This window comes from Pinus tabuliformis, chromosome Q (assembly GCF_031772625.1).
Source record: "Pinus tabuliformis cultivar Carrire ecotype Pingquan chromosome Q, CPIR1, whole genome shotgun sequence".
In the NCBI taxonomy this organism is placed as follows: Eukaryota; Viridiplantae; Streptophyta; class Pinopsida; order Pinales; family Pinaceae; genus Pinus; species Pinus tabuliformis.
The window spans coordinates 610,290,231-610,302,505 of NC_142296.1; the positions used below are offsets into that span (position 1 = coordinate 610,290,231).

Here is a 12,275-nt window from a genome sequence, read left to right on the forward strand (position 1 = left end):
TGAGTCCATATGAAATTGCCTATGAAGCCGTGCAGTCTTTTACCGACCCGTGTTCAACCAAAGTCGACCTAATGAATGTGGTCCGTGAGGAATCACTTTTCACATCAACCTCGGAGTTAATAACGTTTCCCGAAGTTGTTTCATCTGACGAGCAACTTCATGAAGTCCTGTGTATAGATGATTTACCATGGGACGATCTCCATCATAGATCTTCGTTTTTACCTGAGGATGATCGTTTTGAAAATGATTTTTCATCAATCTTTACAGCTGAATATGTCAAGGAAGCTCAGAATCCAATGAAACATCCTGATTCAGAGCTGAATTTGGGAAACATCTCTCGAACTATTCCCATTGACATTTCGGTTAAGCCTGGAATTGTTGAGAACATTCATATAGGTGCCTCGTGTACAGATAACGAAATTCAGATATACAAGGCCCTATTTCAAGAATTCCGCAGCGTGTTTGCCTAGTCCTATGAGGAAATGCCAGGAATTGATCCCGCGATTGTTGTCCATGAGATCAAGACTTACCCGGACGCTAAACCCGTCTGACAACGTTTGCGTCAGATTCACCCAAGAAAAGCTGCTGCAATTAAAGCAGAAGTTGAAAAACTGTTGAAAGCAGGTTTCATTTATCCGATCCCGTTAACGGATTGGGTATCGAATATTGTTCCGGTTAACAAAAAGCAGTGAACAATAAGAATATGCATCGACTATAGGGACATTAATCGAGCTTGTCCAAAAGACAACTACCCAACTCCCTATATCGATCAAATAATTGATGATTGTGCCGGCAGTGAAATATTTTTCTTTATGGACGGTTTTTCCGGTTACAATCAAATCAATATTCTATCTGCCGATCAACCAAAAACGGCTTTCATTTGTCCATGGGGGACATTTGCTTATTGCAAATTACCTTTTGGGCTTAAGAATTCCGGAGCAACTTTTCAAAGGGCGATGTCTTATGCGTTTCATGACATCAAACACATTGTGCAATCGTATCTCGATGATTTGCCCGCTCATTCATTACACCGAGCTGATCACCTCGTCCATTTACGAGCAATCTTTATGAGGTGTAGGCATTACCGTATTCAGTTGAACCCACACAAATGTGTCTTCTGTATAGAAACGAGTCGATTGCTGGGGTTTGTAGTTTCGAAATCCGGCATTCGCGTTGATCCCTCGAAGGTCGAAGCTATTGTCAAATTGCCTCCTCCTTCGAGTCTTCGCCAACTCCAAAGTTTGCAGGGGAAAGCAAACTTTTTACGACGATTCATTCCTAACTACGTCGAGGTTACAAAGGGTTTTACACGGTTGTTAAAACAAAATACTCAATTCTCTTGGGATGAGATAGCTCAGAAATCTTTTGATGCACTCAAGCACGCGTTGACCCATGCACCGTTGCTGCATCCTCCCAACTACAACCATGATTACTTTTTGTATCTCGCCGCCTCCCATTCCACCATTGGAATGGTCTTAGTTCAGGAAGATGAATTCAGAACAGAACATGTGATATATTACCTTAGTCGGACGTTAAATCCAACTGAGCTAAAATACTCACATGTGGAGAAATTGGCATTGGCAGCCGTTCAAGCTGTCCAACGTTTTCGTCACTACATTTTACTACGTAAAACTACAGTCATTTCGGATTGCAACCCTATGATTTACATTTTGACCAAACAATTGCTAGGGGGCAAGTACTCTAAATGGATTGTTATCCTGCAGGAGTTCGACTTGGAGTTTGAGAAATCTAAGTCTAAGAAATCTTTAGTTTTTGTAGAGTTAATGTGTGACTTCCCGCATGCTGACACGGAAACTGTGGCAGAGGAGCCCATTGCGGACGAATCTTTGTTTCTAATCAGCACTTTAGATCCGTGGTATGGGGATATCATCGTCTATCTCCAGACCCAATCCTTTTGGCCCGAAGTTTCAAAGTCGGAACGTCAGAAAATTCGATTCCAGTCCCAACAATACAAAATTATTGGAGATACTCTTTATCGATGTGGGGCGGACTCTATTTTTCGACGTTGCTTAACTCACGAAGAGGGTGAAAGGGTTCTTAATGACTGTCACTCTGGAGCGTGTGGCGGTCATATGTCTGGGTATGCCACAGCCCAAAAGATATTACACGCTGGCTACTTCTGGCCGTCATTGTTTAAAGATTGTATTACTGCGGTCCGAAAATGCCACAACTGTCAAGTGTTTGATCGCAAGATGCGCGCTCCACCTGCTCCTCTCCACCCTATAATTGCCGTTGGTCCTTTTGCCAAATGGGGTATCGATTTTATTACATGTAACCCTCACTCGGCCGGGGGGCATGCGTATATCATCCTTGCGGTAGATTATTTTACTAACTGGGCCGAGGCAATGCCTACATTCGAGGCAGACGGCAAGACAGCTGCAATTTTCGTGTTCAATCATATAATTGCTAGGTTTGGTGTCCCACAAGCAATAATCACTGACCATGGGTGCCATTTTCGAAACGTTATGATGACAGAACTTACAGGCCAGCTTGGTTTGCGTCACGATAGTTCAACTCCTTATTATCCACAAGCGAATGGTCTGGTTAAGTCCATCAACAAAGTTTTAGTTATCATGATCCGACGAATCATTGGTATTCATCGGTCGAATTGGCACAACATGTTATTTTCAGCGCTTTGGGCGTACCGAACTTCAGTGAAAACATCAACAGGGTTCACTCCTTTCCAACTAGTTTATGGTTTGGAAGCTGTGCTACCCATTGAATGCGAAATCCCGTCACTGCAAATGGCCATCGAGTTACTTCCAGCTACTTCCGAAGAGGAAAAGCGTTTATTATACTTAGCTCAATTAGATGAGAATCGACGTGATGCTGCATTGGTGATCGAGACTCACGCAAAACGTATGAAAGCTCAGTATGATCGAAATGTGACCCCTCGAAATTTTTCGGAAGGAGACCTAGTGTTATTGTATGATCAAGCTAATGATAAATTAGGTGCTGGAAAATTCGTTCCTATGTGGCATGGGCCCTATATTGTCAAGCGAAAGCTAGCAAAAGGGGCCTATGAGTTGGTAGACTTTGATGGGGACTCTTTAGGTAAACCCAGAAATGGTCTTTACTTGAAGAGGTATTATGCTTAAAAGAATGGGTATGGAGATTTTTAGTTAGGTTAGTTTTTATTTCTAGCTAGTGTGTTTGTTAGTTTAGACAGTGTGCTTAGCTTAGAGAGTGTGTTTTCGTCATTATTCCTGCTTATCTTGGTTTTACTCTTGATATTGCAGATGTCGATGCCTCTCCAAACATACATTAGATTTGCTGATGGTGCTTGTCGTAGTACACGGAATATCTCTTCCGCAGCTTGGGTTATCTATTCGCCCTCTGATGAGTTAGTATCTATGCATGGGGTGAGCCTCGGTCAAACAACGAACAACATTGCCGAATACAGTGCAGTGATTGAGTTATTGTCTGAATCTATTTCATTTGGGATTCGGAGTTTGATAGTGAGGTTAGATTCTGAACTCGTTGTATTACAGCTTAATAGAGTGTATGCCATTAGAAATCCAGTGCTATTAAGGTTATTTTTGAGAGTGCGTCTCTTGGAACGTGAGTTTGATTACATTGAATATCAACATATTCCAAGGTCTTTAAATACATTAGCAGATGCAATTGCTTCTCGAATGTTAAATAGACATTTGCAATAATCATACATGTAAATTTAAAACCATTCCATAACATGATTTACAAGATAAGCCGGTAATAATGATATATATATATATATATATATAGGAGTGTGTCAAAAAATATATCGTCTTCGATCATAGGTTGAAAAACACCTTATGATTGGCAAAAATGATAAGTACAAAAAAACCAAAATGTCACATGTGTCTACAAAACGACCATCCAATCACTGGTGATGATCTCTATATGACACCACTGCACGGGCCACCCTACACAAGAACCTCCTAAAAGGTTCTGGGACCCCGACTACATAGCGCTGAAGCCTGATTGGAATGTCATCTATGGTAGTCTCCGGTATATCTGCTGTAAGACGCTCCAGGTCACTTTCCAACTCAGCCAAAGTCTCTGTGGCCTCGTCCTGTGGGGCCGGTGCCGCTGCAACTGGTAGTCTCCTCTCGTAAGGCCGGAGATTGGCTGGACGACGTGGGCCTACATCTGCATTTTGAAAATTATTACTATCAGTTTTGAGACGATATAAAACAAACAAAAATAATAGATAGTTTAAAAAACTTGTGAAAAATGAAGTTACCTGTATCATCCCATTGTTCTCCCAGTGGAAGAACCATGTCCGGATCTCCACGAAAATCAACTCCGGCATAAGGAAAATCCTGTATAGAAAAGACCTGGTCTTCTAACCAGTGAAAGTACTCCGGAGTAAATCGGACAACCTCCGTCCCCTCATCAGGATGACGGGCCATAACCGCAACCCATCGCATCAATTTGGGCTCTCGAGGAAGCCCAACCTCAACAGTGAGCTGCTGTGGGATCAGCATCGGAACCCTCTCTAAGCCAAAACTCACAACTAAAGCCCCATAACCAAAGGTCTTTAGCTGTCCGTTTTTGGCTCTAGTCAGTTGGCCTTTTACATTGGCCAACACAACATCACACCAGTTGAAAATGGTACCTCGATAGCAATCAATCGCCATCCGCATCTGGGATCCAGTGGCAATGTGTAAAGCGGCAGCCCCGCAAAGTCTGGTAACTGTAAAGGCAATCACCATAAGTTCAGGACGAGATATAGTTTTGATCTCTATCCCCTTCTCCTGAGACTGAGTGTTACACCACTCTTGTCGGAGACTAGCGACAGACTGGCCACCTGGCCTAGTCCTGAACAGGGCCAAGTGTTCGCCTCTCTTGGGCAAACCAGTGAGAAAGTAGATATCTGCCGGCTCCATCTCAAGCTGGTGCCCTCCAATATAAAAACACTGGTCCTGAACGTTCCATCTTTCTACCAGCCACTCCAGAAAGCTCACTTGGGCCCTCATGCCAGGTATGGCCCAGTATTTATAAAGGCCGCATGCCTTCAAAGCATCAATTAACGGTTGATGATTAATGGCGGCCAAATCAACATCTTCGTGCTCTCTCTCGCGCCAATCAAGCATGGTGAACAATCTACATACCATAAAACATCCATTAGATTCCATAAAATCAAAAAAATTTGGTCCATTTTGGAGAATTTAGGTTTTAAAATCTCGTTGCGCGGGGTACGCGCCCCGCCTTTAGGAACAGAGTGTGGGTACGCAGGGTCCCTGAAGGCAAGGTGCGTACCCCTGACATTTTTCCAACTGAGAAAATGTCGGGGTACGCGGGTCCCTAGTGTGGTGCCTGCGTACGCCGAGAGGTGGTTTTTGAAACCACAAAACCTCCCAAAAATGAAATCTGGGGCCTAAAAAAGAATTCTAAACGGATGAAATTGAAGAGGAGGATGTTGTAGATTACCTGGAAGAGACGGCGTTCGATTTCGACGGTCGGATTATTCGCAATGTCCACGGGAAGTTTCTTGCCAAAAGCCCTTTTTCTCTCCTCAAATAGTAAAATGGTAAAAATGAATTGGTAAAAGCCATTTTTATAGGTTTTTTGAGTAAATAAATAGTAAATTTGTTTATTTTTCACCATGAAAAGGTATTTTTCAAAGTATTTTTATATATCTTCAACAGGTATGAGTAATGTGTTGGTTTTTGTGCAGGATAAAGGATTTTCAGGGAAAATTGTCATTTTTTACAAACAAAAACATCAGAGTCATCTTTAAGCTCTTTTCTGACTCCTAAAATGTGAAAAGATTGCCGAGTTTTCTTTTTAGCTCGTTAAAACGGAATTAAAAAGGCGGTCCTCTTACAACCCTTTTCTGACCGTAAAAACATGAAAAGATTGCCGGATTTTTGTCGTTTCAAGTTCGATATTGGAAATAAAACGACGTGTCTTTGATCGATTTTTACTTTTCAGGTCATAGACACTAATCATGAAAGTACTCCTTGGTCGTAAAGATCAAGCGGTTCTCTCAAGTATTATTTTATACTTTTTCGGGCTTGGGAGACACAAATTTACGAAAAAGGTCAACCCTGGAGTCTTCTTAAGTTTTTTCAGACTCTCTAAAATTGAAAAACGCCGAGTTTCTCCTATACTGGACTCGTTAAAATTTCACAGTAAAGGCCCTGTTCGATTACAAACAGGAACGAACCACTCCTTCTTAGGGTTCGAATCTAAACTAAGTTGGACTCATCCGAAGGATGAGCTTATAATCAAGCAAATGTTATCCTCCTCAAGCTTGTAAAAAATAAAGAGGTACTTGCCAGAAATGGTGGGGGAAAAGAGAGAAAAATGAGCCTATTTGTTACACTTTGTCTTGGAAAAACCTTATCACCACTCTTGAACACGACACTTTTCATTCACCTGGGTTGGGAAATCCTTTGCCTAACAGTTGATCAAACCACATTGAAAGTCTTCAGCCGGTTTCTGGGTATTAACTTTGGGTCAATTGTCACCAAGCCATCTGTTGTGTCGTTATGTGTTCAAGAGGTCACTGCAAATAAACCATTCATTTGCAAAATATCTGTCATCCATGTGACCATCCCTGAGTCAGTCCTTACAGCTACATTTCTTCAACTTGATCTATGATTTCGTGTTGTGGGCTTGCCTGCAACGGGTCGCTTTCTATCGACATCAGCACATTATCTAGAAAGATGATCTAGGAATCATCAGTACCTTGAAATATGCATGCCTCAATGGCAGGTTTCTCGCCTTTGACGACAGGTTACATCAATGACCTTCGATCAAGGAATTCTGTGACATGTTCGACATTAATACATTCATTCACATCTCATGGATTCTACTGAATACTTTGAGAGCCATTGACATCACTGATGGTTTCTCTCACACTTGTTAACAGTTTACATCATTGACTGGTAATCAAGTGGTTTCTACCATGTTCGACATCAACTCATTTATTCGCATGGATAGAATCGTACTATTTCGGGAAGCAGAAATGAAGACTCTGGATCTAGTTTCCGCCATCCAGGCTGCGAGGAGTTTTGTATTCATTATACAGTAGACTAATTATAAACAGATGGTTGCGTTCATACTGTGTCTACATGTGTCTATGATTATGATGTATTGCGAAATCATTCCTATGTCAGAGCAGTAGTTAGTTTCTTAATTAAGTTTTTGATTTGAGTATGGGAATGCCTACCTCAGCGATGATATGATCTCATATATGTATTTTGTGTTGAACATTTGCAGGTTCCGACTGGGCTCTCCACAAGATAATCCTCGAAATGATAAAGTGCTTCACCCTTCCTAGATGATATAAAACCCTAATCTACTATAGACTTCCCACTTTAGGGGGCAATCTGTTACACTAAAATTTGTCACCATGACTATTTGCAGTCAGTATGGCTCCATCAATAACCATACTGTCCTCCTTGGCAAGTCTTATACCTCTGCTCCTCATGTCAAACTCCAAAAAAGAGAGAAAGCCTTTAAAAATCAATATAACTCTGGTTCCGCACTTTCTCTTACTCTTACCTGCGTGCACACACCTCAAGTACATAATACCTGCGTACTTGTACGCTCTGTCTGTAAAGGGGTGGGTGCGTACCCCTGTAAAAGTCAAAAGGCGCAAGTTTTACTTCAAAAAACTTACTTGCGATCGATTCTAGAGCATTCTAGAAGATGGTTTGACGTGGATTGAGCGCCTCCAGATGGTTCATGCATCCCAATGAAAGAGGAACTTATCCCATGAAGAGGGGAACTATCCCTTTGAAAGAGGGGCTTATCCCATTGATGGTGGACCTGTTTAACTTCCTCCAAAGCATTATAAATACAGGCATTGGGCCAGAGGCAAGGGAGGTTGAAAGCTGAACATTCCTAAAGGTAGATGCTGCTGAAATTAGGACTCCCTTATAGAGCTTGAGAGGATAGATTACATTCCTTTCTTAGCTTCATTTGGAAGTGGGTGAGCTGATCAAAGTAGAGGAGAACTCTTGCTGGACCCTGGGAGGGACCTGCACAACACCAAGGCACTGGTTGTAAGGTTTCCTTTGTTTCCAATTAATACAATTAAGTTCATTTTTCTCAACAAGTTGTTATATATAATTTGTTTCATAAACTCCTTGGTCTTTATGATGAATATGTTTTATTATATGAGTTATTCAGGTGCTATGTAATCGTTTGCTTGTTTGTGTATGCAGGCTTCAAGGAGAAGGAGCTCATCTGGATCGAAGAGGCTTGGCTACTACAAACAGCGTTGGACTAAAGGTAAGCCTTAAACACCTAGTTGCTTTTATTTTAAATGCATATTTAGGGAAAGATAGTGCTTGATTGTTTTGTTTGTCACTAGAAAAGCCTTGTTTTCTAGGGAGGTCGATTTTATCCGCAAAATTGACTCTTTCCGCATGACACTCGCGGACCTTAATATCATTTCATAATTTTGATTTCTAAAAAATTGAAATTTTTGCCACTCAATTCTCATGTAAACCACCCCGATTGTTGTAATTATTTATTTAATCTAATTTACATATTTTATTCATTTATCTTAAATAATTTTAAATGGTTCTGTCTTATTTTTTCTTTTAAAATATTTTTGGCGAATACAAAAGAAAGTGCCAATTTGAACTCTGGAACATTCCACCAGTATTACGTATACAAGCACGTATAAGATCTTCCCGCCCGCTTGCCCGCCTGGCCATCCATTTCAGTTTTCAACTTATCACCCCGCGCCGAAATAGTAAGGCAAACAAACCGACGCTGGAGGGTCGAATCTGCCGATGATTTTCACTATTCCAAGAGTTTGATCTCAAAAAAAACGCAGAGGGATTTCAATGATGCTGCGAGAGCTATTCTGCGGTGTTTGCAATGAATGTTCAAATTCCTTTTAAACCCTGAAATGTGTCACTAATTCACATGGCTCCATCAAATGGCTTGAAGCAAACCAATATCAGCTCCTTCTTCAATTCCCGTGCCCAGAGGACATCAGAGGCTTGCCAGCTATCGTCTGCAATCGAAAGGTCTGCAAACATCCCAAACTTCTTACGCCACGTTTTTGCTTTTAAATTGTGCCGTATGTCAGGAGAGTTCAAGTGGGGTTTACTGCACTTCTGTTAGAGATGAATTTATCTCCAGTCTCGTTATTTCACTTTTCTTTACAGGTCGGGGGTTTCAACAGAGCATCTGTCTGATATCGGCTCAGTTCGAGCGAGTGAAGTTTCCGTTACTTATCAAAGACGTAATCCAAAGGGCAGTGAAAAGAGGCACGTAAATTAGCTTTAAATTTTTTCAAATTGGTTCTATTTTTGGTTCTGTAATTTCTCCTTATTTTAATAAGGCTCTGTTATCGTTAGACGTTTAAAACTGGCTGGGGCCTGGGAAAGTCCAGTACAACTGCTTGCATCTCCCGTATAATTTAAAGAGCCGAAAGCTTAAGCCCTCGTTAATAAATACCAATAAGGGTTAATGCCACATGACGGTCTATTAACCCTGAAGAGCAGGCTGCTTCAGAAAGAGAAAATGAAAATTGTTTGATATCGGGTAGTTATCACGGAGTGAAAGTTGACAATAAAGGTCCGTTGGTTTTTGGTTGGTGGTAAAGCAGGGATGTTTCATATACCACCAAAGTTCCAATCCTTCATTGAAACTGTTCAATTTTGTTATGGTCTCTCATGTGCAAGAAGGCTGTTTCTCATAGTTGGGGCGAGGTGTAAGTTCTGGACGAATTGGGTAGAATAGATACCTTTGCCCATGGTTTCTCAGCTGAAATGATTCTTTCAAGTGCTGTAAGCCAGCTACATTCCATTGTGATGCTATTACCAGAACATGGTCTGGGATTCTTTCGAGTGGTGTTGTAAGCTAACTACATTTCATTTAATTTCTTTTATATTCACAAATTAGGTAAAAGGGTTTCTTTCTAGTGTTGTTAGCCTGCTGCATTGCATTATAATGCTACTGCCAGAGTGGGGACGGGCACACTTGCTGCAGCTATAATAGATAAGCATCTTGTCAAAAACATTTTAAAACAAATAAATGAGACCATGATTGTGAAAATAAACCGCCCCCTAAAAAACTGTGAATAATTGTCACATTAGAAAACAACCGTTAATCAAAACAAAGTTCAATAATCCAGGAATCTATTATGAGAATAGCGAAAAAAGACTATTGTAACCATACATACGTTACAGAAATCTGAAAATTATATGACACCGACTCTGAATACTGATAATCCCATATCGATGAAATCAATATTATTAATCTTTACATAATCTGTACTTCTTTCTAGCACCATTTTTTGTAAAGGCAAGAGTTGAGACTATATTTTGGCAAATTTGTTAATGCAGTGAAGATAAAATAGGTGCGGGTACAAGTGCTACTTCCAAGGAGGATGAAGTTGTCAAAAAGGGAAGCTCTGCAAGGGATGCGAAACTACACGAGCCCACAGAGTCTGGTTTAAATGTTATGCAATCTAGACCTGCTGTTCATTCAGAGAGCTCAACAACGCAAGTTCAACCAGAGAAGATACCAGGTCGAAAGAGAGTATTTGGTCAGTACTTCCTGGAATTGGGCCAATCAGATTTCTACCTATCTAAATGTACTGTTTGTGGGCTTCGGTATTCCAGGGGAGATGAAGAGGATGAGAAGACTCACAAGTCTTTTCATAGAAGCCATCTTCAGGGAATCCATTTCAAGGTATTTAAGTTTCTTTTTGAAAGGGACTAAACTCCACCTTCAATTAAATAAATATAAATGTTTTAGATGGCCCACTGTCCCGACTTTTAGTTGTATAAGATTTAGGAATGTCTAAAAGTTTGGTCTTTTCTAGCTGTCCATTGATTTTTTTTTTTGGTTTCGGTGGTTAATATTTTTCACACCTGTGCCTGTTTTTCTCTTTCTCAATCTTGTCATCAAAGGTCTTTAATAGAAAACATGAACAAAAGAAAGAGTGATAAATTTGATGCTCTGCAGGTCAATCTATATGATGTCATATGCTGTGAATCAAGTTTTGTGTGTGAATGATGCAAGTTTAGGTAATCATAAATAAAGACAATGAACCCATGTTATATATATCAGTGTGAAAAAGTCGCGATAAAATCGGCAAAGTCTGATTTTTTGGGTTAGTTATTTTTAGTGGCCAATTTTTTGGTGATTTTTTCGAAAACGAAAAAGTCGCGATTTAATTGGGAGTCGATCGAAAAAATCGTGAAGCCCGCCCAGGCCGTAGATAAGTGAGGGAAAAGGCTGAAAAATCACTCATTTTTCACTCTTCTTTCTGCCATTTGTCCTTGTGGAGAGAGGAGGTGTTTTCCATTGCCCAAGAGGAGGAGATTTACTAGTTTTGTGGTGTAGATTTGGAGATTTGTCCACTGTTCAATGCGAGAGATTCAAGGTGCCGATTTGCTGCTAGCAAGTATGTATTTTAATTTCTTATTAGTCTTTGTTACGCAAATGGCTTCTTAAATCTTTCTATTAGTTTGTTTTTAGCTTATTTTTGCTTTGAAATTTGAATCGAAACATTGTTTAGAATTTAGATTGAATCAAAACTTCAAAATGTTTAAATTGTTTACAAGTTTCAACTTTCAAGAACAAAAAATTCAAACCCTTGTTTAGTGAATTTGAGTGTGTTCAAGTGAGTGAGAAGAGGCATTTAAAATTTAAAATCAACAATTACATTTGTGTTTGCTTTTTATGTGATGGGCAATTTTTATTTTTACTTTTTATTTTTTTTGTGTGCCCTAGGTTCAAATTCAAGTTCAAAGTTTCAAACAAAATGTACGAATTTGGACTCTATGTGGGAATATGGTGAACCTTATCCTATAATTGAATCTAGGGGGGTCAATAGAATGCATTTAACTTGCAAGTTGTATGGCAAGCATATGTCAGGGGGTGTCAACAGATTAAAATTCTATCTGGGGCAAATTCTAGGGCAAAATATAGAACTTTGCCCAAATCCAACTCCAAAAATCATCCGACAGGGCATTAAATCATTGATGGATAAAAAGGAGGGCAAAGACACTAGGGCAATGGTAAAAAGCCAACTTGTAGGGGCCTCAAGAGTGGGGGGATGTGAGAGTGGTTCTTCAACATCACATTCCACACCCACATGTCCGAACCCCTTAGCTTTCACATCTTTTTTTATTCTTAGAACCACACCTGGTGCACAACCTGGCATCAAATCGACACTTAAAAAAAAGGAAAAGGCAGAAGCTGATAGGTTGGTCAGTGACTGTTAAATTGGCAATTAGGGACAAACTCCATGTGGGTCATCTTATTTATGGCAGCTGATATTTTTCTTG

At 40.3% G+C, this 12,275-nt stretch overlaps 1 protein-coding gene across 1 annotated transcript in view; it reads left to right on the forward strand.

Annotated features, from left to right (window-relative positions):
* The first annotated feature begins 8,607 nt into the window (after positions 1 to 8,607).
* CTF7 (protein) overlaps positions 8,608 to 12,275 on the forward strand; it is a 92,888-nt gene continuing 89,220 nt past the window's right edge. The window contains exons 1-3 of the mRNA XM_089384948.1: positions 8,608 to 8,999; positions 9,141 to 9,242; positions 10,323 to 10,671. Coding sequence (XP_089241074.1) covers positions 8,896 to 8,999; positions 9,141 to 9,242; positions 10,323 to 10,671 — 555 coding nt within the window. The 5' untranslated portion in view covers positions 8,608 to 8,895. The remainder of the gene's footprint in view (positions 9,000 to 9,140; positions 9,243 to 10,322; positions 10,672 to 12,275) is intronic.